The 26,648-nt window shown below is 36.0% G+C and overlaps 1 protein-coding gene across 1 annotated transcript in view; it reads left to right on the forward strand.

The window, feature by feature from the left end:
* The first annotated feature begins 2,683 nt into the window (after nt 1–2,683).
* The window catches only part of Rab2 (RAS oncogene family member Rab2), a 37,890-nt gene continuing 13,925 nt past the window's right edge, over nt 2,684–26,648 (forward strand). The window contains exons 1-3 of the mRNA XM_089098403.1: nt 2,684–2,796; nt 19,234–19,305; nt 23,631–23,698. Of these exons, the coding sequence (XP_088954529.1) occupies nt 2,751–2,796; nt 19,234–19,305; nt 23,631–23,698 (186 nt within the window). The 5' untranslated portion in view covers nt 2,684–2,750. The remainder of the gene's footprint in view (nt 2,797–19,233; nt 19,306–23,630; nt 23,699–26,648) is intronic.

Consider the following 26,648-nt stretch of genomic DNA (forward strand, 5'->3'; position numbering starts at 1 on the left):
GATTTTACTGATTATTTTATTTGTAGTGTCCAGTTTCGTTACAATTTATATTTTATGCACGAAGTTTGCATAAAAAATAAAATTAGATATGGAACAGCTTATTTTTTTTTAAGCGAACCTTGATGTGCCCTCGCAAAAGAAAAGTTGTTGCATAAGCTCTAGTGCGTCATAATTTAATTGCGTATTTGTTTCATGCATCCGTAATTGAAACAAGAAGTGAAAGCACTGTTGTCAACTAGCTTTTTAGGTCCCAATTATTTGTGGCGAAATGATTTCTGAATGTTACAAAAAACCACTGCTATGAAACTACAGTAGTCCCTATAAATATAATTCCTGTTTATATCTTGTGCTTAAAAATAGAAAAAGGCTACTGTTGATTAAGTTAGCTAAAAAAAAGCAACAACATATTTCTGATCAGAAAATATTTTGAGTGTCCTTTGTAGCACAAAATTTATGCTGTTTAATGGGTGCGGCAACTACCAATAGCTTTATTTTTTTCATCAACTCATCGTTTTGGATGGGTTATATGAATAGCTTTTCCAACTGAATCCACTGCAGATCCCTTATAAGAGTGACTATTGAACAACAGACACTAATAAAAATAGCTCAAAAAATTACCTCCATAATTTGTAAATAAGAGACAATTATTGAAGGTAAAAAAATCAGGTAAAAGTGAAAAACGTATAACACGTTGAGAAAGGCAAAGGAAATTGAGGCTATGCAGTTGCATCATGATTGATCATGATAATGCAGTAGCCGCATTGGAATTTTTTTACGATCCTATTGGCGCGATTTTGAAATTACAAGAAGATATGTAAAAAAAAATAAAAAAAAAACTACGAATAACAAAAAGTGGGATGGCGTAGGAAAAGCTTTTGGCCTCACATGGGACACCTAAGCTCGGTTTAAAGGCAATAAAAGGCAATAACATATAAAGAAAATGCAACTCTGTTATGAGAACTCATTCTTAAAAAAAAATCCTTCCAGAGATTTAACAGGTGCCCTTCCTTGCAGAAAAAGGCTCAATATGGGTAAACACCGACGCTAGGTTATCCCAATTTTAAAATGGGATCCCCCAAAATGTGCTATCATTTTTACTCCTTCTTTGGACATCCATAATATTTAAAAAGAATTCCCTTGCCATAGTAAAGCAAAATTATTTAAATTGTTTTTCGGCACCATCTATTGCACTTAGTCTTCTGCGGTCACAAATGAATCTTTAGGTTTTATTCCTACTTTTAATAGGAAATGATGTAAGCTATTGAGCAGAATCCCTCTAACTTTTGGAATCCTTTGATTGGATTGACATCCCCATCAGACTTCCTTGATATCAATATGTTTGGTGATAGTGTAGTAGGTTTGATCTGACAGATTGAATCGATATCCGCATATTTAAAAGACGGATGATGGTGGGGCTGGGTTGGGCATTGTTGAGTCTCTCTCAGACAAAAAATGGCTTGGTGACTCGTTCATTGAATTCACTTTTGACTAATCTATTATCACAGGGTAGCCAGTCTTATTAAAAGTTGACCTGTGGGTTTGCAGTCAACTTGAGTCGGCTAAATATGCTGCAACAGAGCCAAGACAGCCCAATGCGATTTTCTCAGATCAAATAAGTCAATTCCTAGCCAGCAGGACGAGAAAACCTGACTTGAGGGACTGGTGTAATGCCAGTGTGAGGGCTCTGTGGACGAATGTGGCATCAAACCGCAATGAACCTTAAAAAAAGAGCCATAAAATGTTTTCTTTAACAAACGTAAAAGAATTAGCTTCTAAATTTTAATGGTTATATTTCGATCTATCGTTCTATACATAAGCTAAATATGATTATTTTTTAAACTTAATTTTTCTATATTACACTTTTTATTTCATCCACATTTATTTTGCGTTTTTTGTTTTATTAAAAATGAATCTCACGATAAAAAACAAAAATAGAGAGTCCAAGATGACTATAAGCATTTCTGATTGTTTTCTGAAGTCAAGGGATCAATATGAAACACAAAATGCATGTAAGCAAACCGAATTATGAAATTTAGACTCTTTCAACTTGCTTTTTCATCTTTAATTTTAATAGCCATCAGGAACACCAAATCTAGCATTTTCTTCTTCCCAGGTTTGGCTGCTCAGCCTTAGCTTCAATTGTCCTGGATATTGGTTTATCTTCTTCTTCTTGTTCTTGGAACGATTACTCTTCGTCTTGACAATTGGGAAGAAACGAGTGAGAATGTAATTAGTTGTTGAAACACGTTCTGCTTTATAGTAACTTATTACGATTGGAGTCTGTTTTTTAGTCTTAAGTTCAAATGCTTGTAAGTTTAGTTTTTAAAGAAAACCATGTCAGATTAAAATATTTTATAGTAATGGCTTTTAAAATACTCAGGGGCATGTGAACTTATTCGTGAAATGCAAACTGCTGTTGCCTATATATCCTGTTTTAATTTTATGTCATCATACCATGAGCATTATAACATTTTCAATGACCAGTTTTAGTAGACTCTGGGATCTTTTAGAATTGCTTTGAAGCTTACCGTAAGAAAACGATTAAAATTGTGTAATTCGAGAGGTATATTAAAAAAGAAAACTAAAATCAAATAGGGCAGGGAAGTTGAACAGTCTTTTCTCAGTCAAACTTTTACTTCATTATGAATATTTGGCATCACTGCTTTTTAAGACCCTCATGTTTGTAGAAGAAACATTAAACCATAGGGAATTATTGATATTTTCCGATATACAAACTTGAAGAGAGAATAATGTCTTATGCTTACTTATTTAAGTATATCATTATAGGAGATACAGGTATCATGAGTTTTTCATATTTGGCATTTTGTATATGAATTGTTTAGGCTAATTTGAAGGATGGTCTAGGCTTAGGCTAGTTGGCACAGCTTTTGCACATAGGCCTAGTCTAGTGCTGTATCTGTATCCATTAAGGGAGAAGGCTTGGTAACAGTCTAGAGTTATGGGTATAACTCTACTTCAGCTACTTTTGGCTATCTTGGAAAGAGTTTAGATTAGGAAAATGAAAGTTTCAGGGATGTGTCTACAGGCTAAAGTATGCCCTGGGAAGGTGTTTAAAAAATAAGTTGTTCAAGAGTAACATATTTCAAAAATACTTATTTATAATAATTCAAACCTCATTTATTAGGCAACTCAAATAGGCTATAAATCATTTTCCTACTGTTTCAAGTTTTTCAAATGCTGTGGACAAAAATATCACTGAGTTTTACAATTTGAAACTTTGCTCTTGACAATTGAGAGTATATATTTGTGCATAAGGGGGGTAGGGGTGGGTAAATTCATGGCAAATTTGCAGTTGGCCATATAATATAGCTATGATGAAAGTGAAAACATCATTTGATGCTTTTTTCTGCTCTTTCATTATTCATATAAAACACCTTCAGGGCCCCTTTAAGGGTTCAAGATGCAACTAGCCCCAGAAGCAATTCTTGAATTATGAAAGAGCATAAAAAAAGGCATCAAATGACATTTTCATCTTAGCTAAATTATATAGCCCACTAGAAATTTACCAACAATTCACTCACCTCCTCTAATGGTCCCAGATATAACCTAGCCCTAGAATTGTCCTAGCTTTAAAAGTGGTCCTAGAATCCTTCAACCTGTTTTGGCCATGTTTTTTTTAAGAATTCAACATCTCATTGTAGACTAGCCTACCTTTTCTAGGTGGTTGTCAGGGTGATATAATACCTCTAACACAAATTTAATCACTTGTATAGTCCTTAAATGATGTGGATGATGGTCACCTTTAGGAACTTACATACTAAAATTATTTTGCAGGCTGGGGCTAGAGCTTTTTTTTTCAAAGACATAAACTACAGAGACTCTAGTTGTCTCTCTCAACCATTATTGGTAAATGTTAGGACTTCTGTCATGCAATTAGGGAAACAGTCTAGATAGCCACTTTTCACTATCTTGGAAAGGGGTTAGGTTAGGAAAATGAAACTTTCAGGGATGGATGAACAGACTAAATTATGTCCTGGAAAAGTATCTTGAAGTACTGGTAAATATTGAGCAGTTCATATTATTAACCTAAAAATAAAGTGAACATACTACTAGATGCAATTTTTTATGCTCTTTCTGAATATAGTTATCACTTTTATTGCAAATTCAGTTTTAAGCCTTTTTTGAACCCTTGAAAATGATAATTTCTTTCTATATTTTGATGTTTAAAAAGGGTTAAAAGCTTTGATATTTTTTCACATAAAGGTGAAATGGCAGTTTTTAAGCAGCCTAACAGAATAAGAAGAAAACATGGCGGATTTGTTTTGAATTTTTTTTTATTCAACTTGATCTTGACAAATCAGTGTTTGTGAATTATACAGCTGTTACAAAAGGGATTTATAATGAAATAGAATGGTTGAAATAAATGTTATAATAAACCATTTTTATATTCAAAAACATATAGAATGAAGTTATTATTTTCAAGGGTCCTGAAAGGGCTTAAAATTAGATTTGTAAGAACAACCGTTATTATGCTCAGGATGAGCATACAAATGACATCTAGTGGTATGTTCAACTTATTTGTAGGTCAATAATATTTACCAAAGCATTCACCTCCACTCCTCTCCATCTAGAGGGCACTGACCTTTGATGAACTTTAAAGTTGTTGTGTTATAAAACTTGCAAAATAGATCTTCTGCTTAAATGATGTACAAGAAAAGTATTTTCAGTTTAACAACTTTGCTCAATCCCAATTTATAAGGTTTAAAAAAAAACTGCAAATGTATTTCCTAAATTTAGAAAAACCCATTGATATGGCTTAAAATTTTACTCAAATAGCAGGAACTACATTTTCAGAACTAAAACCAGATGAAAAGAAACTGAAAATTAAGGTATAATGTTTGTCAAATTCCTGGGGGGGGGGGGGCAAAGTTGGAGACAATTCTCTGGGAAATGACAGTAAAAACTGAAAAATGAGCCATGTATTACCATAAAGGTAAATATATACTAAAGAAAACCTACCCATCTCTTTGGATGTTTAAATTATGCAGGTTTATCATAGTTTTGACAAGCTTTTGAAGAAACCAAATTTTAGCTGGGGGGCCAAGCTTTGGTCTGGGGGGGGCAGTTGCCCCTCCCCTCTGTCCCATAGCAAATTATGCCTCTGGGTATGCAGATTTCTAAGAATTAGGAATCAGAAGAGGGTTAACATAGTAGCTTAGCTATACTTTCCTGGCATGCATTTTTGGCAGTTAATTCATTACTGAAAGTTGTATTTTATCAACCTAACCCCTTTTGAATGTAGCAAAAAGTAGCTTGTGTACAATTTTACCTGAAAAGCAATTGTGCATCTTCATATTCTTAATCCCCATTATTTTTTTTTTGTTAGAGTAGAGCATAAGCTGCTGCCTTTCCATGTGAAATCATCAATTTAATATGTTTTATCCAGTTCCCATTAGCAGTTACAACAAATAAAAAAATACTTGCAAGGCATATTTTTTAAGTAAGGTCTGTTTGAGCATCAGTACAGAACAGAAGGTTATTTCAGAAAAGTAAATTTGTTTTCAGAAAGTATATACTCTATTTTTTTTTTTTTTACTATGTTTTTTTTACTGTTCACTTTAGCAAAAGGGTTGGGATTTGAGTTCTGCATGGGTCATGTGAATGGTGCTTGGTACAGGTATGGGCCTGTTAAATGTTGGGCTATGAATGCAAGTGAGGGGTTTCAGATGATTTTCATCTGGTGTTCTAGGGACGGGGTAGGTGTTGTTTCTGATAGACTCAGTGGTGTGGTTGGAGTTTCTGGATGGGGGATATCTTCAGTTATGGTGGCAACTGGGGTTGCTGACAGAATATCTTTATGTGGTGCCTGTTCCTTCTGTAGGTTGCTCTGTTGTTTGTCTTGACTATGTAGGATCTGGGATTCACATCTGCTCTTTTGACAATGCCTGCCTGCCAGAGTTTGCTATGGATTTGGGCCTGTACTGGTTGTCCAATTTGTAGGGGTTTCAGTTGCTTTGACTGGTGATCATAGTACTTGCTCTGGCATGACTGTTGCTTCATTTGATTCTGTCAAAATTGCTTATGGTGAATGTTCTTTGGTGCATGGGACTATTGATCTGAGGTTTCTACTCAGTAGCATTTGGGATGGGGAGGCCAGACCATCAACTGGGGTGTCCCTGTACTCTAGCAGCGCCAGCTCAAAATCATTTCCAGCAATATCGGTTTTCCTCAGGATGTCTTTGGACATCAGTACAAACCTTTCTGCCAATCCATTTGATTTGGGGAAGTGTGGTAAGGATGTGGTCTGAGATATTTCCCAATCAATCAATCAATTTATTAATACTAAAAAAAAAACAATACAATTACAAACTTAAAATTTAAACACGCCCAAGAAGCTAAGCTTGTAAAGGGCCAACAAAGCAAATAAGACACTATTATAAAGCACAAAAAAAAAAAAAAAAAAATTGGATAAGAGAAATTTATGAAAATAGGAGAATTAATAGGAGAAAATAGGAGAATTATTTGAAATATATTGAATGAAAAAAAAAGACATATAAATGTGGATGGAATGCAAAAAAAAGAAGAAAAAAGGGGGAAAATACTATACTGGAAATACCCAGCAAGAAAGTGCCTTTGCAGAAAGAGATAGAGGGACATCAGGAGGGATGGAGTTCCATAGTAAAATAGATTGATAAACAGGAGACCTCTGACCTGCTGTCAATGATTGCTTAGGTAAAATGAACCTGCGATAAGAGCTACGTAAAAAAGAAGAGTACCTACATGAGCTTGACAGAAATAAAATCTGCTGCCGAGATGGTGGAAGTATGCATAGAAAGGCATAATGTGCTAAATAGAGGTAACTTACCCTCAATACTATTCATCGGAACTATTCCGGTATTATTATAAAGATCAGAGGAAGGGTAAAAACGAGGTAGAACAAAAGTGGCCTTCACTGCCCTATTTTGGGCCCTTTGAAGTGAGCAGAAAAGAGATTTTTTAGTACTATCCCAGACAGAACAGCAATAAGAAAGGTAAGGAAAAATAAAAGCATAATAAAGAGAAGGCATAACATCTGGGGAAAGAAATGAGTTAACCCTGTATAACATTGAAGATTGGCGGAGGACAAGGGAACGGCTATGAGTTACATGGGGATTAAAAGAAAGAAAACAGTCAAGATACACACCAAGAAATTTCACTATAGTAGCTTGCGGTATAATATCCTTCCCATAAGTCAGGATGGTTGGGTCCCTTGCGTCTCTCATACGATAAGGGGTTCTAAAGTGTACAATGGCACTTTTTTGGCTGTTGAGAGTCATACCATTTGACCAGCACCAATCTTTTACTTTATCAAGAAGACCTTGAGCTAGGGAAGTGGCAGATGGCAGGTCCACTGCAGCAATGAAGAAGTTACTGTCATCAGCAAAAAGTATAGGGTGCACAAGGGGATGAAGACCATTTACAAGATCATTAATATAAATTAAAAACAAAAGTGGTCCAAGCACAGAGCCTTGAGGGACACCTTTCAAAATCGGTAAGGTAGAGGAAGAAGCACCATTAACCAAAACATACTGAGATCTCCCTTGGAGGTAAGACCTAAATCATTCAAGAAGGACTCCATTCAATCCAAATGAAGATAATTTAGACAAAAGAACAGAGTGAACGACCATATCAAATGCCTTTGAAAAGTCAAGAAATAGACTCAAAACACACAAGCCCTTGTCAAGATTAACACGCACAAACTCTGTTGCATCTGAAAGTGCATGCAAGGTAGAGAAACTGGGACGAAAGCCATACTGACGGTTAGTTATGAGAGAATTACCTGCAGTCGTATTAGTACTAAATACAAATGAAGAGAGTCTACAATACACTACTTTTTCAACAACCTTAGAAATTACAGGAAGGAGAGAAATAGGTCTATAATTTGAAATTAGCGATGAATCACTTTTTTATACAAAGGCACGACATTAGCAACTTTAAAAAAATGAGGGAAAACACCAGAAGAAAGAGAGAGGTTAGTTATGTGTGAGATGGGGTTAGAAAAAAACCGACCGATTTTTGTAAGAGCATTATAGCTCAAACCAAAACCATCAACTGAACAGCTACTTGAAAGCTGAGAAATAATGTTAGAAATTTCGGTATCACTGCATGGGGAAAGGAAAAATGACTTTTCTGCTAAGGGAAAACTACTTACTCTGCTCTAGGGTGGAATAGGAGCTGAAGGAAGTGAGGTAAAATACGAATTGAAGGCGCTTGCTAAAGAATTTTTGTCCACGAAAGATCCACCTGCTTTCCTGTAGTGACAAGGGGGGGGGGACTTTTTGAGTTTCTTGCGGGAAAGAGCTTCATTAACTACAGTCCAAACCTTTTGCAAATTCCCCTTACACTCATCAATTCGACGCAAAAAATATAGCTTTTTGGCTGCACATACTGAAGAAGTAAACACATTTTTATAATGTTTATACTTCAAAAGATCACCCTGTGTCTTAGTTTTACATGCAGCCTTGAACAGAGACACCTTCATATGTGTAGCATTGATCAGACCTCTAGACATCCATGGACATTTAGGTATGGAATTCCTTGGCCTCTTTCTAAGGGGAAAATGCTTATCCAACAGAGCTCCCATACGACACAAAAATAAATTCGTTGCACAATCAACATCATTAGCTTCAAGAACACTAGACCAATCATTACTCTGAAGACTATGTATTAAATTAGAAATTTCTTTATCTGTGGAAGTTCTAAAAGAAGACTCACCCTGCTCATCCACAACAATCTCAGTTTGAGGCACAAAAAGTGAAACATAAATAGGGAAGTGATCAGAAAGATCAGTGAAAACAAGACCAGAAGTAAACATGAAATTCGAAGAATGAGAAATGAAAATATTGTCTATTAAAGTGGCAGAATTTCTAGTAGGGTCAACACGAGAAGGAAAAAAAAATGAAGGAAGTAGACCAGCAGAAGAAAGCACATCAAAGAGATGGTCACTCTCATTACTTGATCCAATATTTAACATATTACAATTAAAATCTCCCAAAACACAAATACGTTTTTTAGAGAAAGACCCCACACAAGAAAGTTGATCAAGCAAATCACAGAACAAATGTGTTGGAAAAAGAAGGGGGCTTATAAAACAGACAAACAGTGTCACATGCAAACTGGCTTTTCAGATCAATAACAAGAGAACAAACTGTCCTACTATTTGACACTACTGATGTAAACAAGGATTCAAGGTCAGACCTTCTTCTAAACTCAATATCAGACTTAATAAATAAAAAAATACCCCCTGAGCACTTTGTTACCATTCTGGGGATATGGACAGCAACATAACCATGCATATCATAGGCTGTAAAATTTTCACCATCAGATAACCATGTTTCTGTTAAACCAATTACATCAAAAGGGCAAGAATTATCAGACCACAAATACGATTTCAGACTATCCCACTTATCTCTCATCCCACGCACATTCAAACAAAATACATTAAAGCTACTATTTAAAGACAGTGAGGGTATAATTTTATCACAATAATCAATGGTAGTGTGATAATTACAGCTAGAATTAACCATAGTTTCAAGGAGAGGGTCAAGCGTGTGAGTCTCTTGTTTACCAGCCCTAATTGGTTGATCAAATATAACCGAATTAAGAATAGAAGAATTCAAAAGAAAAGAGAAATCACCCATAATTATCACAAATTATAAATATACACATAGAAATATAAGTGGGATGGCACAAATTATCCAAAGTATTGGACCAAAGTATAATGTGACACCAGTTGCTATTACATGACCTGCAAGTGTGCTGGACTGACAAAAAAATAATAGAAGTTAGGCTACATGAAGGTGAGAAGATCACAAAAATCATAATGAGATATCAGTAAAATGAAAGTAGAATCTAAGTATTGGCCCAATTTATAATGTGGAACCAGAAAATTATGTAAGCTGTAACTGACATGAGAAAGAAAAAAAAAAAAAATATAATAGTAGTCAGCCTATCTGAAGGTGATAGGATCACAGACAAATATAAATGAATATCAATGGAATGACACATATTAATCCAAATATTAGCCCAGAGTATACTATGGGTAGTAAAAAATTATGAGAGCTGCATATATACTGACATGACAAAAATTTGATAGAATTCAGGGTACACAAGGGTGATAGCATCAAAAAATAAGATAAAGAAATATCAATGAGATGGCATATATTATTCAAAATATTGACCAAAAATGTAATATGGGACCAGTCAAAATTTTGCAAATTGCATGTGTGCTGACATGAAAAAAATATGATAGAATTCAGGTTACAGGAAGGTGATAGGATCACCAACCCAGATAAGGAAATAATAGTGGCATGGCACATATTCATCAAAATATTGGCCCCAAGTATAATGTGGAACCAGTCAAAATTATATGATTTTAAATTATGATTAAATTAAAAAAATATTAAATAAATAAGCCTGAATAAAGGTGATTGTATAAAAAAAAAAAATAAAAAAAAAAAAAAAAAAAAAAAAATTAAATAACAGTGGGATAAAAAATATGATTAAAAAAATTTGCCCAAAATGCAAAATAGGACCAGTGAAAATTATATGAGCTGCAAGTGTGCTGACATGACAAAAACATTATAGAAGCCAAGCTACATGATGGTGAAAGGATCATAAACAAACATAAAGAAAAATCAGTGGGAAGGCACATATTATTATAAGTATTAGCACAAACTATAATGTGTGACCAGTTGATATTATGGGGGTTACAAGTATAATGACACGAAAAGAATATAATGTAAATCAGACAACATGAAGGTGACAGAATCACAAACAAACATAAAGAAATATTAGCGGGAAGGGACATATCATCCAAACTATTGGCACAAAGTGTAATATGGTACCAGTCAAAATTATGTGAGGACAGTAAAGAATAATAGAGGAATATTTTAAGAACAGCAAGTAAATCCCTACAGAAACAATGCAATATATTATAAGAAAATAAATCTAAATCCATCACTTTAATTTATCTGCATTTGCAGCACATAAATCTATTTCACTCTGATTATTAAACTTAACCACTCTTCCAGATTGGGTTTTATACAGGATATCACCTTTACTGGACCAAACATTACGTAAGCCAAGTTTTGACTTGGCATATGAAAGAAGTTGTAAGCGTGGTTTTGTAAGTGTCTCAGAAAATAGAATCCCTGATCCTTTCAAATCCTTCTTTTGTCTGAGAAGCAGTTGACGAACTCGTAAGTTGCAAAATTCAACAACTATGGGTCTGGGTTTTGCAGATGGTTTGCCAATTCTTTTGGCTGATACAACATCAGACTGAATAATTGGTATGCCAGGAAATTAGGTATCCCAGCACATAGTGACAAGAATTGACTTTCAGTGTTTTCAATGGAGGTCTCCTCTTTCACCCCAAAGACAATAATTTGGTTGCTCAAAGCCTGCTGTTCAAAACGGTCATTTAATCTTGCCAGGTTGGACTGGATAGGCTGGAAAGAGTTTTAAGGTCTATCATGGATGACTCTAAAGTAGCCAATGTAGATTTAACAGAAAATATGCGTCTGTTATAGCTTTCAAGAGTTTTATCCACTAGATTACGAAGATCTAGGTTGAGGCCAGCATACACCTCCTGCTTGATTGCATCCAGCTTATCTGAAGAGATAGTGACATTATGTTGCATGGATGTCTGTTCCTCTTTCATTTTAACCACTGCCTCATCTACCTGGGAAGAGATCTTAGCCAATATAAGGTCATCAAGTAACCCTTTCACTGAAGATTTAAGATTGTCAGGTTGTAGTGAATCTGCTAGCATTTTATGTTTGATTTTTATGCTATTTATATGGTTAGTGAGCATGAGTAGTTGCTCTGAAACAGATTCTGATCCAGAGAATTGAATTGAGCTGTCAGACCTTAATTCACGAGGTGGCTTGAGTTGACTTTTCATTTCTTATCTGAAGTAAACAACAAAACAGGACCAGAAATAAGCAGTGTTATAAGACAGTTTGGGTATAAGGCAGGATGTAGTCCACAATGAAGTAACAAATTTCAAATACCAAAGCAGGGGATTGTGAAATTTGAAGAATAGAAAGCACTCAGCAAAAAACATCAAGCATCAACAGTAGCAGTGGTATAAACCCAAGGATTGGTTACTGTAGTCAAATTACAAGTTAAAATTGGTATAGGTCTCACCTGATGAGTCCCCTCTTACACCCCAGGGGTGGGGGCTGCTATGTGTGCCTGCCTTTACCCACTGGTAGGCAGGTAGAACCAGTACTTCAGGAGGCTTAAAGTGTTGCTGGTTATGCCAGAAAACCTCAAATTCTGATCTGATCTGATACCCACGTCTTTTCAATTTTCAAATTGAGTTTTGAAAATTGTCTTCCAAATATGAATTTTTGGAAGACACATGATGTGAATTGTGGGCTGTTGTCAGTGATGAGCATATGGGGAATTCTGTAATGTGCAAAGGGCTTTTTCAGATATGGTATGATTTTGTGAGCATATGCACTGCTTCCCACTCTATCAACTTTGCAAAATCGACTGTAATAGTCATCAGTAATGAGGAAGTATTCCCTGTTTTTGTAGAAGAGGTTGCAACCGATTTTCTCCCATGGTAAGTCAGGGATGTTATGTGACATCAAGGGCTCTTTCTGGTAGGAGTTCTGTAGTCTGGTGCATGCACAGCAGTGTTTGATAGGTTCTTTGATATTTTTTGTCATCCCTGGCCAAAAAATTACTGAGTGAGCATGCTGTTAAGTTTTTTTTTAATACCCAGATGTGATGTGTGTATGCAGTTGAGGATGTCTTTGCAGGAGTTTTTGGGTATGACCAGGCAATCTCCTTTTAGTATGATTTGGTCTATGACCATTAGGTCATGCTGGACATTCCAGAATAGGGTGAGGGTTGCTGGGAGATTTCTTCTGGATGCTGGCCAACCACTTCTGATTGTCTTAGCCAGCCTCAACCAATTGAGTGTCAGCTGCTGTCTCTTGTTTGAGCCTTTTAAGTCTGTCATTGCTGATTGGTTGGATTGAAATAACAGAATGCATATATGATTCTATCTCTTTTTGCATCTCTCTATCCTCTTCAGGGAGATACATGCACAACAGGGCATCAGCAACTGGGATTTCTTTGCCTGGGTGGAATGTTATGGTAAAGTTATATGGTTGGATTCTCAGCAGCATCTGCTGGAGTCTTGGTGACAACTTTGATATTGGGTGATTCAGGATCACTTGGAGATGCTTGTGATCCAATACAATTATGAACTTCTTGCTGTAGAGATACTGGTTGTAGTGTATGCAGCCAAAGAGGATAGTGTATAGTTCCTTTTCTATCTCCAAGTAGTTCTGCTCAGTGGTGTTCAATAAGCGTGACGCAAAGGAGATTGACTTCCCATTTTGAATAAGGTTGGCTCCTATGCCAAACTTCGAATCATCAACTTGTAGCTCAATATTCCCTGCTTTTGGATGCCAATGATGCCAATTTTGCAATGCCAATGAGATGCAAATGGATTCTTTGATGTTGTTGAATGCTATATTGTGTTGTGGCTCCTGCTTAAGCTGTCGCTGTTTTGCCAGATTACGTAGGGGCTGATTTAGTGATGCTAGATTGGGGATGTACCTTGCTAGGTAGGACTCTCATTTCTTTCAGTGCACGTACCTTTTGTAGGTCTGGGTGGATGCCACCTTTTGATATTATGTTTCCAAACTACAGTATGCTGTCACACCCAACCACACATTCTTCCAGGTTGAATTTCACAGTCCTTTTGCGTGCTCTGATTAGTGCACTGCAAACATTTGTGTTGTGCTCCTCTGTGGTTTCCCCAGATATAATGATGTCATTGACTATGACAGAAAAACCTTTGATGCCTTCAAATGCCTCTTCCATTCAGCGTTGAAATTTATCCTGTGCTGAAATCAACCCAAACGGCATGCGTTTGAACATGTATTGGCTGTATGGAGTGTTAAATACTGTTAGTTGATATGATTTGTTGTCAAGGACGAGAGACCAATATCCATGGCGGGTGTCCAGCTTAGTGAAAAATTTAGCACTGGAGTGTTTTAGTATTGCTTTGTCAAATGTGGGCATTGGGTGGTGGGGTCTTTTGATGGCTTTGTTTAGGTCTTGTGGGTCAATGCAGACCCAGAGGCTTTTGTCAGGCCTTTTGACCACAACTGCAGCATTTACCCAACCTGTGGGGTAAGTAACCTTTTTGATGACTCCAAGTGCTTTCATCCTATCTAGTTCCTTCTTGAACCTATTTTGGAGGGATATTGGGATACGTCTGGCTGGTACAGCCTTAGGTTTGGTTCCTTCTTTGAGTGTTTTGTGACACTACCTTTGAGCTGCCCTATACCTTGGAATACGTCTTCGAATTCTTCTGTGAATGGGGCTGGTTTTGTCACAGTAAGTATCAGCTTAATTAATTTTAGTTTCTTGCTGGTTTCAAAGCCTAGGATTGGGAAGGGGGCGTCTTTCACTCTGAAGAAGGGCTGTGTCTCAGTGCATCCATTGGTGTATGCACAGTTAAGGCTGCTAACGCCAAGCGTTGGGATCTTCTGTCCCCCAAAATTAATAAGGATTTTTAGTGTCTTATTGACTTTTGGCCTTGGTTTGAGAGTATTAAAAAGTGTTTCAGGTATGATGTTGGCCTGTGCACCCATGTCAATTTTGAAAGTGATACTGATGTTTTCATTGATTGTGAGCTTCACATATGGTTAATCATCACCTTTGTCCATATTTATAGTGTCAATGAAGAGCTCATCATTGCTGTCAGGCTGATGCTTGTATGCTTGATGTTGTTGATTTACTACATTCACCACCTTTTTGCTGCTTTTGCATACCTTTGTAAAATGGTTTGGTTTGTCACAGTTACTACATATTTTTCCTTTTGCAGGGCATTTGTGGGAAGGTGAATAATCCCCTCCACAGAAATAGTATTGTCTTACTGGTGGGGCATGGTTTGATTTCTTTGCCCTCCTGACAAAATCCACTTCAAGCTTTATGCATGTTTCTTGATAAGCTTGGCTGCTACATGTATCAGGCTGTGACATAGTCCTGAGCTTCACCTGGATTTCTGTATGTGTTTGCACTATAGTAATTGCTTGTGACAGAGTTAGATTGGAACCTGCTTGGAGGAGTTTCTCTCTGACTTTTGCTGAAGAGATGCCACATACAAGTTGGTCTCTTACATTTCATCTCTCATGGCTGTTGTGGAATATGCACATTCACAAGCCAAGAGATTCAGATCAGTTATGTACTGATCCACTGGTTCACCCTCTCGTTGTTCACATTTAGTTAAGAGATATCTTTGAAACACTATTGCACTGAGGGAGGAAATATTCACTGAACTTGTCCATGTAGGGTTGAATTTTGTCCTGTTCTTCAGCTGTAATTGTAAAGGTACTACAGATTTCTCGCCCTTTATCTCCAAGCCAGATCAGCAGGAAGGCGCATTGCACTTTTTCTGTCTTTCCACTAAGGGGTCCTTGGAACATCAGCTTTGCATGATTCTTAAATTCTGTCCATGCCTCTTTAAGGTTATCACTTGTCCAATCCATTGCAGGGTATGGGACGTTGGCTTCCATGATGTTTTAGAGGATCTGATACCATGTAGAAAGTCTCAACGTTTATTTTTCAGACATAGAAACCCAGGTCACCTAGAACAGAAAGGAAAGAATATTACACATCCATCTTGCATCTCACTAATAATATTACCCATATCCATATCTAGCCAGCTTCCTAATCTAACACCTAAAACCTTTCCAAAGAAGTTACTAATAGTTGCCACTAGGTCAATTAGTATAGGCAGTAATTACTGTCCAATCATCCTTTTTAATAGCAGCTTTAATACCAATGCATTCCCTGTTGGTTGCCATCTGCACAAAACCAAGGCTGTATTAAACAAACTTAGTGCAACTGGTCATAGAGACCCAATTAATTCTGTATGCATAGTCAAAGGGATTCCATGAGAAGATCCTCTGGATTGTCTCTTGATACTTTGCTTTAATTCTTTCTCTGATATCTCCTGTAGGAGTTGGTAAAAATGCTCTGGGAGGGGAATTCTCTAACAACTTAATAAGTTGGTTTGCTATACATTTACAGGTAGAAAGGAGGGGCAGATTGCTCCCTATAACCCTCTAGGTTTTCAAAAAAAGTCAGCAAACAGTTAACATCCAGGATTGCCCTTGACTGGTCACATGGCACATGCAGAGAGTTCCAGAATTCTTTCATATTGACCAATTTGTCAGCTTGAAAACAAACATCTTGTTTTTCAATTTCATAAAATAGTTTTTTCCTCCTTACTAAAGCTTTTTGTTGCTTTCTAGCGATTCTAAATGTTACTAGGACTTCATGTTGTTGCTCCAGTCCATAAACAATTTTTACCTTCTTCAATTAACTACATAGGCCCAGCTGGTCCACCTAGCTGAGTTTACATTCATCATCAAATGGACCTATTTTTGACAGTATCAGTTTCAGAACCTAGTCAAGTTCTTCATGGAGGAATTGTGTTAAGGAGACAGTAATTTTTTGCAGTCCCAAAAAAATTTGTATGAACCCTTTAACTTATCCAAAATCAGTCTTTCAGCATTGTTGTGTCTTTTTCAGTCCACTCATGATGTGATCTTCTTTCTCCTAAGGCTTGAGTTGTGCAGCTAATATGCGGGAGAGAAGTAATATTAGATGCTCTACTAATTTGGAGAGAAAGTTTTATAGAAAATGTCTGAATCCAGCGTATGGAGAACACAAGCAGCAAACACTGCATCTGCCAAAGCATGATCAATGACATTGGGGTCATTGATCATGCTTTGATCAATTAGCTCTAAGAAAATAGCCTTGAGAAGCAAGTGAACTCACCTCTAACTTTGTCCTTGCCAGATTTTCCATTACAAATTACTAGGACATTTCTTTCGCCATATGCTTATAAACCCCCCCCCCCAATATTTATTCTTCTAGACTGATTGTTGCTGCTGTGGCATTCTTAAGACCCCCTGCAGGATATATGCATTACAATTATCTTCTACAACAAGACAGTCCCCTGGAATATTCTGTTGTAAAAACCATGTTTCTTCATGTAGCATAATCCATGTATCATCAAACAAGTAAGAACTATATTGCAGAGCATGATATACAGAACCAGCAATAAAAAAAAAGTATTTTCACTCTTAAATATTCCCACACTATATTCTCTGGTTGGCTGGCAAGTCTTACTGCAGAAGAAAATATCTGGCTAAAAAATGTAATCACACCACTATAATACCAGTTATTCTTAAAGTATTTTCAATTTTTGCACAAAAGGAATAATTATCTAAAGAGGGGTGCTGCAGGTCATCCTTAAAATTATGCCAAGACTCAACAACACAAACTATATCAAAGTCCCTAAATGTTGCCATTAACGTTTTTTTTTTCACTTTGAAACTTTGAATATTCTGGCACATAATTGGCAGAAAGAAGCATATGGCAACATGCATCCTTATTGTCACCGGTCATATTCTCAGAGGAGTCTCCATCCCTACATTTTGAAGTTTTAATGTCGCTCCTTACTTTCAGTTGAAAAACTTGTTTTTTGTTTTATATATATTATAGTATATTATGTTATGGTTTATATATGTTATGGTATATATGGTATAATCCTTAGCACAGAATATTGCAATTTGTGTTTTTATTTAAAATCTTACTTGGTTACTCTGGACCACAGTTTATATAATTAGCAGTATGATCATTCTCTATCTCTCCCATTATAAAAACCCGGACAGGGGTGCGAGTGCTCCGGAGAATGTTTTTGCCGATAGAAACATAGGCGTTATCAGATCTTTTCGCGGGTAGACAAGTCAGATTTGTCTTGGACGCGAAACTTGGCTATAGAAATATTTTGGAAATTGTGCCATAAAAGGTCTAAGATTATACAGACTCAGCAGTAAGAAATGCATTTTATTTATTTTCTGGTAAACAAACTGGAAGAATATTCTATAATAGGAACTATTTTAGCGTAAAGACCCGTAAAAGTTTGGATCTGTCACTAAAATGTATGATGTCCTTAAATTTTCTGACACTTCCCTAAGAATTTGACGAGAAACATTTCTTAACAGACGTTTGGCATTTTCTTGGATAGGGTTTTTGTGGCTACTTTTACCACAACAACCAATAATTAGAACTCAAGTCCTTAAATTGTTCTCAATCAGGAACCCTTATTGCTATCTAAATTCAGAAAGTGCAAAGATTTTCAAACAGAGGTGTTTATTGTTTAAAGTTCAGGAAAGGTCTGCCCATTTCATATGAAAACATTGATTGAAAACAAAACTAGTTTCATCTAGGCTCTCCGCCAAAACAGGTAACTAGATTTTTCAAATATCATAGGAACTACAATCTGAGAAAATAAATATCACGACGTGAAAAAAAATGATAAACTATCCAGTTGCGGATCCCGAGGGGGGGAGCGAGGGTTACCCCCTTAAAGTTGTCTAAAGCTGCTTAATTTAAAAAATTAATGAACTTTTGAATTAATTAAAATGGGTCAAACAGCAATTTGGTCGTTTAACAAATTTTTGCGCACCCCCCCCCCCCTAAACAAGTTCTGGATTCGCCCCTGAAACCATCACACCTACTCCACCAGTTATTAGAAGAAGAAAAAATTCCTTATTTTCACAAATTTCATCACCCCCCCGCCCCCGTTTTGATAAAATCCTACATAGGCCGAGCAGGTGAGTCCACGTAAATAAGAGATTAAGTCATAATTTGTATATAAATTAATTCATACCTGTGAGATGGGACGCTTGCAAACCACTTGGCTGGCTCACCAAGTTTTTTTCTGCTTTCGCAATTACGAATAATGCACTTGATAACCATTTCTCAGTGATTGACGATAACAGACTAATCCGCTAAGGCAGAAACAAGTGGGAGGAGCTTTTTTGTTCGCACCGAGACCGAAGACCAGAAATTATCTGCGATAAGCTTACTGTCTATAAACTGTGCTCTGGACATAGTGTGTTGCCCATTTGTTCAGTGCTACACAACCATCTGGATCTGTATCCCTGATATAGCTTCTCCACTAAAGCCATTTGATTCCTCTAAGTTGAAGCTCTTTTGTATGTATGCACTAAAAATCTAGTTCTTTATTTGTGTCAAAGACTAGCAGCATATCTTCCACTCATGACACTGAAAAATGAAAAAAAAAGCATAGAAAAAAAGCGGGCTTATAAAATTTTTTTTCTGATTATGAAGACTACAATATTTTCTCATATGTATTTTTTAATGATTTTACTTCTTTTTAAGGTGTTGGAAAATCGTGCTTGCTGCTACAATTTACAGACAAAAGATTTCAGCCTGTCCATGACTTAACAATTGGTATGTATTTTCTTCTTCTCTGAGTGAAGGTAAAGTAAGCAGTTTATTGCCATTTTTCTTGTTTAAATATCATATCTTTAAAAAATTTGGCGGAATCCTGTTAGCAGGTGAATTTGAGTTTAAGTATGATAATATGACAACTCCCTTTCTTGCACTTTTTATTGTCAGTTCTATTTTTATTAATAAACTTAAAAAAATACTTTTTGCATGTTGGCATAGCTTACAGAGTCACACCACTGACCCCCATTCCTAAACCAAATAACTAGAAATACCAGGACTCAAGCCCCTGTCTTCATTTACAAAGGTCTAAAGTGCTAAAGTGCTAAGCACCTAGCTAGGGCAGCTCAATTTTTTTTTATTAATTTTATTAATAGAAAAAAAAAGTTAAGCAGGAACTACTTCATGTTAATCCATGTTATGGGACTGCTGCTTTTGATCTTTTTACTCACTTTATCACTTCACCTTGATGATTAATCATATCAAAAAATGCTCTGACCATGTATCTACCCCTAAAGCTTTGGTATATTTACACTTGTGAATACAAGGTTGTTAGGTGGTTTGACCCCCCCGCCCCCCAAATGTTTGTCCAACTCATAAAAAAACATAACAAAAATTAATATAAATGTGTTTTATGTGTTTTTAAAGTTTTTGTTGTAACCCCCCCCCCCCCCCCCATAAAAAAAATCCTGGATACGGCCTTGTGTGAATACAACCATAGTTGCTACTTCAAGGGGTTGCAAACTAACAGAGGGTTAGTTTTCTAATAAAAAAGTTAGATATCATAGAAATAAAGGTCTATTAAAGTAAGCCATTAGGGTCATTTCAGTTCTAATCTTTGTCTTTTCTTGGCTCAAATTTCTTTCTAATATTTGAAGCAAGTTTTCAGAAAATTGAAATGAATGACACAAATATTTTAGGGAATGATATTATCTCAGACCTTAAAGATTAAAAGTGTAGTTTAAGCAAATAGTTTCCAATCAATATCTATTGTTAACCAAGTGATTAGTATGTCCAAGTTAATAAAAATAGTAGTTCAACTTAGTTTTTCAAGGGTCACAATGAACGAATTTACTTTGACTTTAAATTTGGGATCTTTTTTTCTCTTTTTTGAAGGTTTATTTTTGTCAGCTCTTATTTTACCTATTCTCCCCTCCCCCTTCATCTTATGTACTTACAGGGATTCAAAGTTTCTCTAGCAGTAAGAAGAAACATTGTTTTAAATATTTTAGAGTAGGCCTACTTCCTTTGTTCAAAAGCTGTTTATGCCCAGGCCACGTCACTTGTCACCTCTGTCAATGAAAAAAGCCAAGTCGCATAAATGAAATGGAGTTTTTCTTGAGTTTAACGTCCTGCTTGTATTTCAGAAGCAAAAAATTAGAACGTCAAGAAATTGGTTTGGAAAGACGGTACCAGCACTAACTTGTTCCTGGCTATTCTTTGCTATTACAACATCTTCATATCTTTAATTTATTGGCTTTAAAGTTGAACAATGTCCGATTCAAGAACGTAATTGGCACTGTAGTCCTGCACAATTTTTATTTGTCGACAAATGTGCTTATAATGGGGGTTGGGCATAACATTAACATCTTCTTTGATGAAATTCTAACAAAATGAAATGAAGTATATATGGATCGTTTTGATTGTCTAGGTTTTAATCTTTAACTGTTTTCCTGTCTTGTATGCAGGGGCGTCACGAGACTCATTTCATTGGGGGGGAAGGGGGGATCTTCGTAAATTTTACCGAATCGCTACCTGATTTATGCAGAATTTTCTGCAGAAATCAAGAATTTTGCTAAATTTCGGGCAATTTTGTAAAATTTCTGCCAAAATTTTCGCCTTAGGCAAAAATTTTATCGAATACCAAAAATCTTGGAGGGGCGGCGCGCCCCTCCCCGCCCCCTTGGGACGCCCCTGCTTTTATGTTTTAACTATTTTGTCTGGTGTATCTCATTTTTTTTCAGACATGTTCCATAAAAACTAAGTCATAAAAGCATGAAGTTAGTCATAAGGTACAAAAAAGTGGCAAATGCATGCATACCAAAATGACAGGTGTTATGGGGAAAATCATTAGGTTCTCGTTAGCCACATCATAATTATCACAAAGCATGATAATCAGTGGTGTAATCATGTATAATCTTTATTTCATCAAAAAGTTTGAGTGGAATGTTGCCCGACCAGAAGGCTCAATCATTAAAAATTTGTGTAAAAAAATTGATGCTTGAAAAATATATATCAAAAGCAATTTATGTCCCCAGTCTTTCAAATATCACTTCCATGACACATTTCCTTGAAAATTTTTGTAGGGTATCCTTGGATAATCCTTTGGGGGAAGTCCCCCCCCCCCCAAATAAAAGGCACTTTAAGCTAAACTATAGAGAAGTAATAATAGAAGGTACTAAAACAGTTCAGGTGTTAACAGAAATGACTGGAGTATTTTGTCACAAGCAAAGTGCTTGCGTCTTCTTGTCCATTGAAGTTGCTTTGTGTTTTCTCCAAATTTCTTGACTGGAGATCTGACATATTCACAGGGGTCTGGAGCCTTCAGGCTATTGCATTGCTCGAGTTCTCTGCAATTATATACGTAATTCCTTATATTTTATATGTAATTCACTTATTTCTGGTGTTTTTTCCCAAGTTTTGACAGCTGCTTGAAATTAGTTTCTGCTTACTTGGCTTGATGGGACCTGTGAGATTTTTGCCTAATGTATAAGTATTATAAATCGAAAACAAGTTAGCAAATATGACATTGATTTATTTACACGAAAAATGATAAATTTACACGAAAAATGCCAAAATGAATATTCTTATCAGAATTTTTATTGTATGGAAAACGAGAAATGAATAAAAGAAGAGCCAGAAAGGCAAAAAAGTAGCATGGAGAATTTTCAGCCAATAAATTTTAATATAAAACAGATGTCAGCAAAGACATGCTAATACATTTTCATTGCCAAAAAAAGTATATTTTAAAGAAAAAAACTAACTTTTGGAAGCACTGAAGAACAAAAAAAAAAAAAAAAAAAAAAAAAAAAAAAAAAAAAAAAAAAAAAAAAGAGCACTAATGATAAAAGCTATTGCTCTTATTTTTTATTTATTGTTTGATTTTGTCTTTTATACGTCATGTATAGTCAGTGTGGTCTTATAACTTATTTCCGGAACTTTAATTTGAGGCATACCTACCCAGTAGGGATATAAGGGAGGGATTTCTCCCAAAGGAATGTACAAGAACCCTTTAGGAAAATCTTAAAAAAACACATTAGGATACTAAAAATAGGACAAAAGGGAGTTGATAAGAGTAAGTTTACCCCCCCCCCCCCTCCACACACACACACACAAAACCTCTCTTGTCCTCATAAACATTTTGAACTATGGATTCTATTTATAGATAATTGAGCAATAATTTTAACTAAAGTATGAGAACAAAGATAAATTCTTACTAAAATACTTCCAGAATTAAGGTTATCAGTTATGCTGGTTTATTTACAGATTGTGTGTTAAACACTGCGATGTCAGTATAGCGAAATATCTCTCTATGATATAACCAAGATTAACTTAAAATGTAATTGAGTGAAATAAAATACCTACTATGTTAAAAAGGACTATTATAAAAGAGGGAAAAGAGATGGAAATAAGATCCAGTGTTTATCAAACTTTATGGTTCCGAACTTGTATTCAATGTCATATTTCCTAACTTGTTTTCGATTTATAAAACTTATACATTAGGCAAAAATCTCACAGGCCCCATCAAGCCAAGTAAGCGGAAACTAATTTCAAGCAGCTGTCAAAACTTGGGAAAAAACACCAGAAATAAGTGAATTACATATAAAATATAAGGAATTACGTATATATACGAAATATTTTAGCATTGAGAAAGTTTGAGATGTCCTTATAAAAACCATACCCACAGCTTTTTAAGGTCTTTCTCCCCATTGAAACTATTTCAGTGGATACCCATACAGAAAGAGGTTACTAATCTTTTGAGATTCAAGGTATAGAAAAATATAATTGGGGGAGCCAAGTTTTGTTGGGGCCGCTCCCGAATCCTGGTTCTGTATCCACATTTGGTCCACACTGTCTTATCCTGAACTCTAGAAGCAACACAGAAATGTCGATTTTTACTTTTAATAAAGGTTACCTCTGCTAGAATAATATACATTTCCTTAGCTTTCTCCCTCCGCCCCCTAAATGAGTTAGATTCCTCTCCGGAACGAAATGTTTATGTCTACTTTTATCTCTTATCTAGTTTTATGGTTATTGATCGGCTTTTATTTAGTGTTCGCATTATTTCCCCATGCACATTTTTAGTGATAATTTTGTTTTACTTGCAGGTGTTGAATTTGGTGCTCGTATGATAACCATTGACGGGAAGCAGGTGAAATTACAGATTTGGGACACAGTTAGTATTGACTTTGATAACTATTTAGAGAATTCACTTTAAGAGCAAGCAGAGGAAAAAACCTACTGATGAAGTTGCTTTCTAAGATTAAGGTGTAATGGGTATTTTCAAGTATCCCAGTACCAGCAAAGGCGTTGAGATACTGTAACCTCTTTTCTGCATTCACACGCCCTGAGGGAAAAAAACGCGTTTAGCTGAATGGTGGCCCGATAGATTCTGTATCTGTGAACAAGTATACCCCTTGCCCCCTTAGCTATACCAATAAGTACCAGCAATATTAATGAAAACCTTTTATTCAAAGAATGGTGCTAATTCTTGTTTGGCCTATAAACCCAGCTTTTAATTAAAATATAATATTTTGTCTTAAGACTCAAATTACTGAGTAATTCCAATTTTCTGACAGGGTTTTCAATTCTTAAAACACTGATTGTAAACTGCTGAAAATGATTTTGAAGGATCAGTTCTTAATTCTTAACAATTCACTTAAGATAGAAGAAGAGCAGACCAAAGTCATTGGATCTAATTAAGGCTTTAAAAACCTTGAATAATAAAGTATAATTAACACTCCTTTTGTATCACCAAATATTCCTATCTACTGTAATATAGATATCATTCTTTTGGAAAAACAAATTCAGTTTCTGTCTGGAACTTTCCTTTGATAGGAAATTTATGAAATGGTGCTCAACCGTTTCTAAAGTACTGCGATTTGAACAATTAGTAAGTCCAGAATTGAAGAATGCGGCACCACCCTACCGGAGGAAGTTGAAGATCAGCACCTCCCTACCGGTGGAGCTGATCTCCGTTTCATTGCTCTTCAGCCAAGAAGTGCAATGGGGGGGTTGGGGGTCAGCCATGCTGTGCTTTGGCACACCCTTCCTGCTCAACTTCCTCAGATTTCTCGAGGTACCCATTTAAAGCTGGGTCGACCCTGACCGAGCTTACAGGGTTAGACCACTGATCCCCAAATAAACCAAATAACCTGCGACACCAGGACTCAAACCCCTGTCCTCACGGACAAAGGGTCTCAAGTCTAGTGGGCTAACCACTCGGCTAGGACGAGAATAGATCCTAGATAACTATTCTCCCAGGTCGGCATCTCCAAATTTGAGCTTAGTTATGATCCTTTCTGTTTAAACTAAATTGGTCCATATAAATATATTTTTAATTTTGAAATTTAAAGGTCAAGATTTTTTTTTATTTCCATAAAACGCTTTTCGTTTACGAACCTTATTATTTTTTTCTTACTTTAAAGTCTTTTTTACTAAAAGCATCCTATGTCGTCGTTCTTGTCATCGACTGTATAAAGGTGGTCTACAATTCACAAATTTATTTTTTGTGCTATTCCTATTCCAATCAAGTATGTCCTTCTTTCTTTAATCCCTATTGGATTGCCTAAGAGCACAATGTTGGGCAACATCTTTGGGCTCTACTCTCCCAAAATCCAGTACCTATACAAAATTTTATCATGATCCCAGTGTCGGATACAACTAAGTCAACAACGAAATATAGCCTGTAGTAGCCAAAAATTTATATAATAATACGCGTTTTGAAAAAAAAAATATTGAGTGGGGAAGTATTGCCATTCGAAGCCAATTTCAAAACGGTAACTGTTATTTCTGTTAATTTTAATGTTAAAAGTTTATTGCGAAAACAAATTTATGGATATATTTGGAGTTAAGGACTGACCTTTTCCTCTTAACACAGTGAGTCCAATGGTGCGTACAGAATTTTTCTATCTACTAATACTTTCTTATATACGACCTGGTATCTACAGGGATTAAAACAGATTTTACCAGTTTTCTACAGCCAAAACCTAGTACCGTACGCAATTGATTGAATTAAAAACCTAGCATCAACGTCCAGCAGAAAACGGAGTGGGAGACGGGAAAGGAAACGAACTTTTAAAATCCTACAACAGGATCATGGGCGTACGTAGCTTCTTGTCTTGGGGAGGGGGGAGCCGATTCTGTAATGAAGGGTGAGGGGGGGGAGCTGAAGTTATGTTGTCAGTTCACAAAACCTTGCATTGTTAGCAAGTTCTATCATACCTATGAAATCCTCATTAATAAGTAATCATCAATAAGCTTCAGCATTAATCTTCTTAGATTAGAGCTAAATCTTTCCAAGACATTATGGATAATTGCTTCTTGTTTTACTTTTATTCTGTCATTTCGGCTGTTTATTTCCAACTTTTTCAACCATCTACCTTTTATCAACTGCTTTTTCAACCATCTGCTTTTTCAGCCATGTCTAGTTTAAATTTGAAGTTCTAGGGGGGGCAGCAGACCCCCCCCCCCCCCCTGCCCCCCTCTATACGCCTATGAACAGGATTCTTTTTATCTTCATCGATTTCTCCCGTTCAAAAAAAGAATCATTATTTTGCAATTTTCTCGAAAACTTGAAAAACGTAGATACTAAGTTTTTACAGAGGACGACCTTCATTTGCAGAACGCGACCTATTTATATTAACATTTCTTTCATTATAGTGGCGAAAAGTGGAGTCAGACCACATATTGTACAGCTGATTATCTGATATAAATTCATTCAAATTGAACACCTAAAACTATCCTTAGGCAATTCCTCCACAGCATTTAGAACGGGGGGGGGGGGCTACTTTCGGGCCATATGTGCCCCGCCTTGAAAAAATATTAATTTTGCGTCCAAAAATTAAACTGTCAAATTTATGAGAAAAAAATAACTTGGTGTTTAAGCACGTTTTAGAGATCTCGAATTTAAAACGTCAATTCAAAAAATCTTATTTTATTTTTATTTTTCTTGGTGCTTTAATACACCTGCTGTGTTTCTTTAAATGCTCAGAAAATAATTGTTAGTTTACTTTACCGCAAGCCCAGCACATTTTGGAGTTCATAAATTTTGTGGTAACATGATGAGCCGGAAAAAGTGACGGGGCAGAATTTATCTTGATTAAGAAGAAAATTTTAGGTTATAA

Source organism: Artemia sp. Qi Xiang Cuo, chromosome 12 (genome assembly GCF_049724085.1).
Source record: "Artemia sp. Qi Xiang Cuo chromosome 12, ASM4972408v1, whole genome shotgun sequence".
In the NCBI taxonomy this organism is placed as follows: Eukaryota; Metazoa; Arthropoda; class Branchiopoda; order Anostraca; family Artemiidae; genus Artemia; species Artemia sp. Qi Xiang Cuo.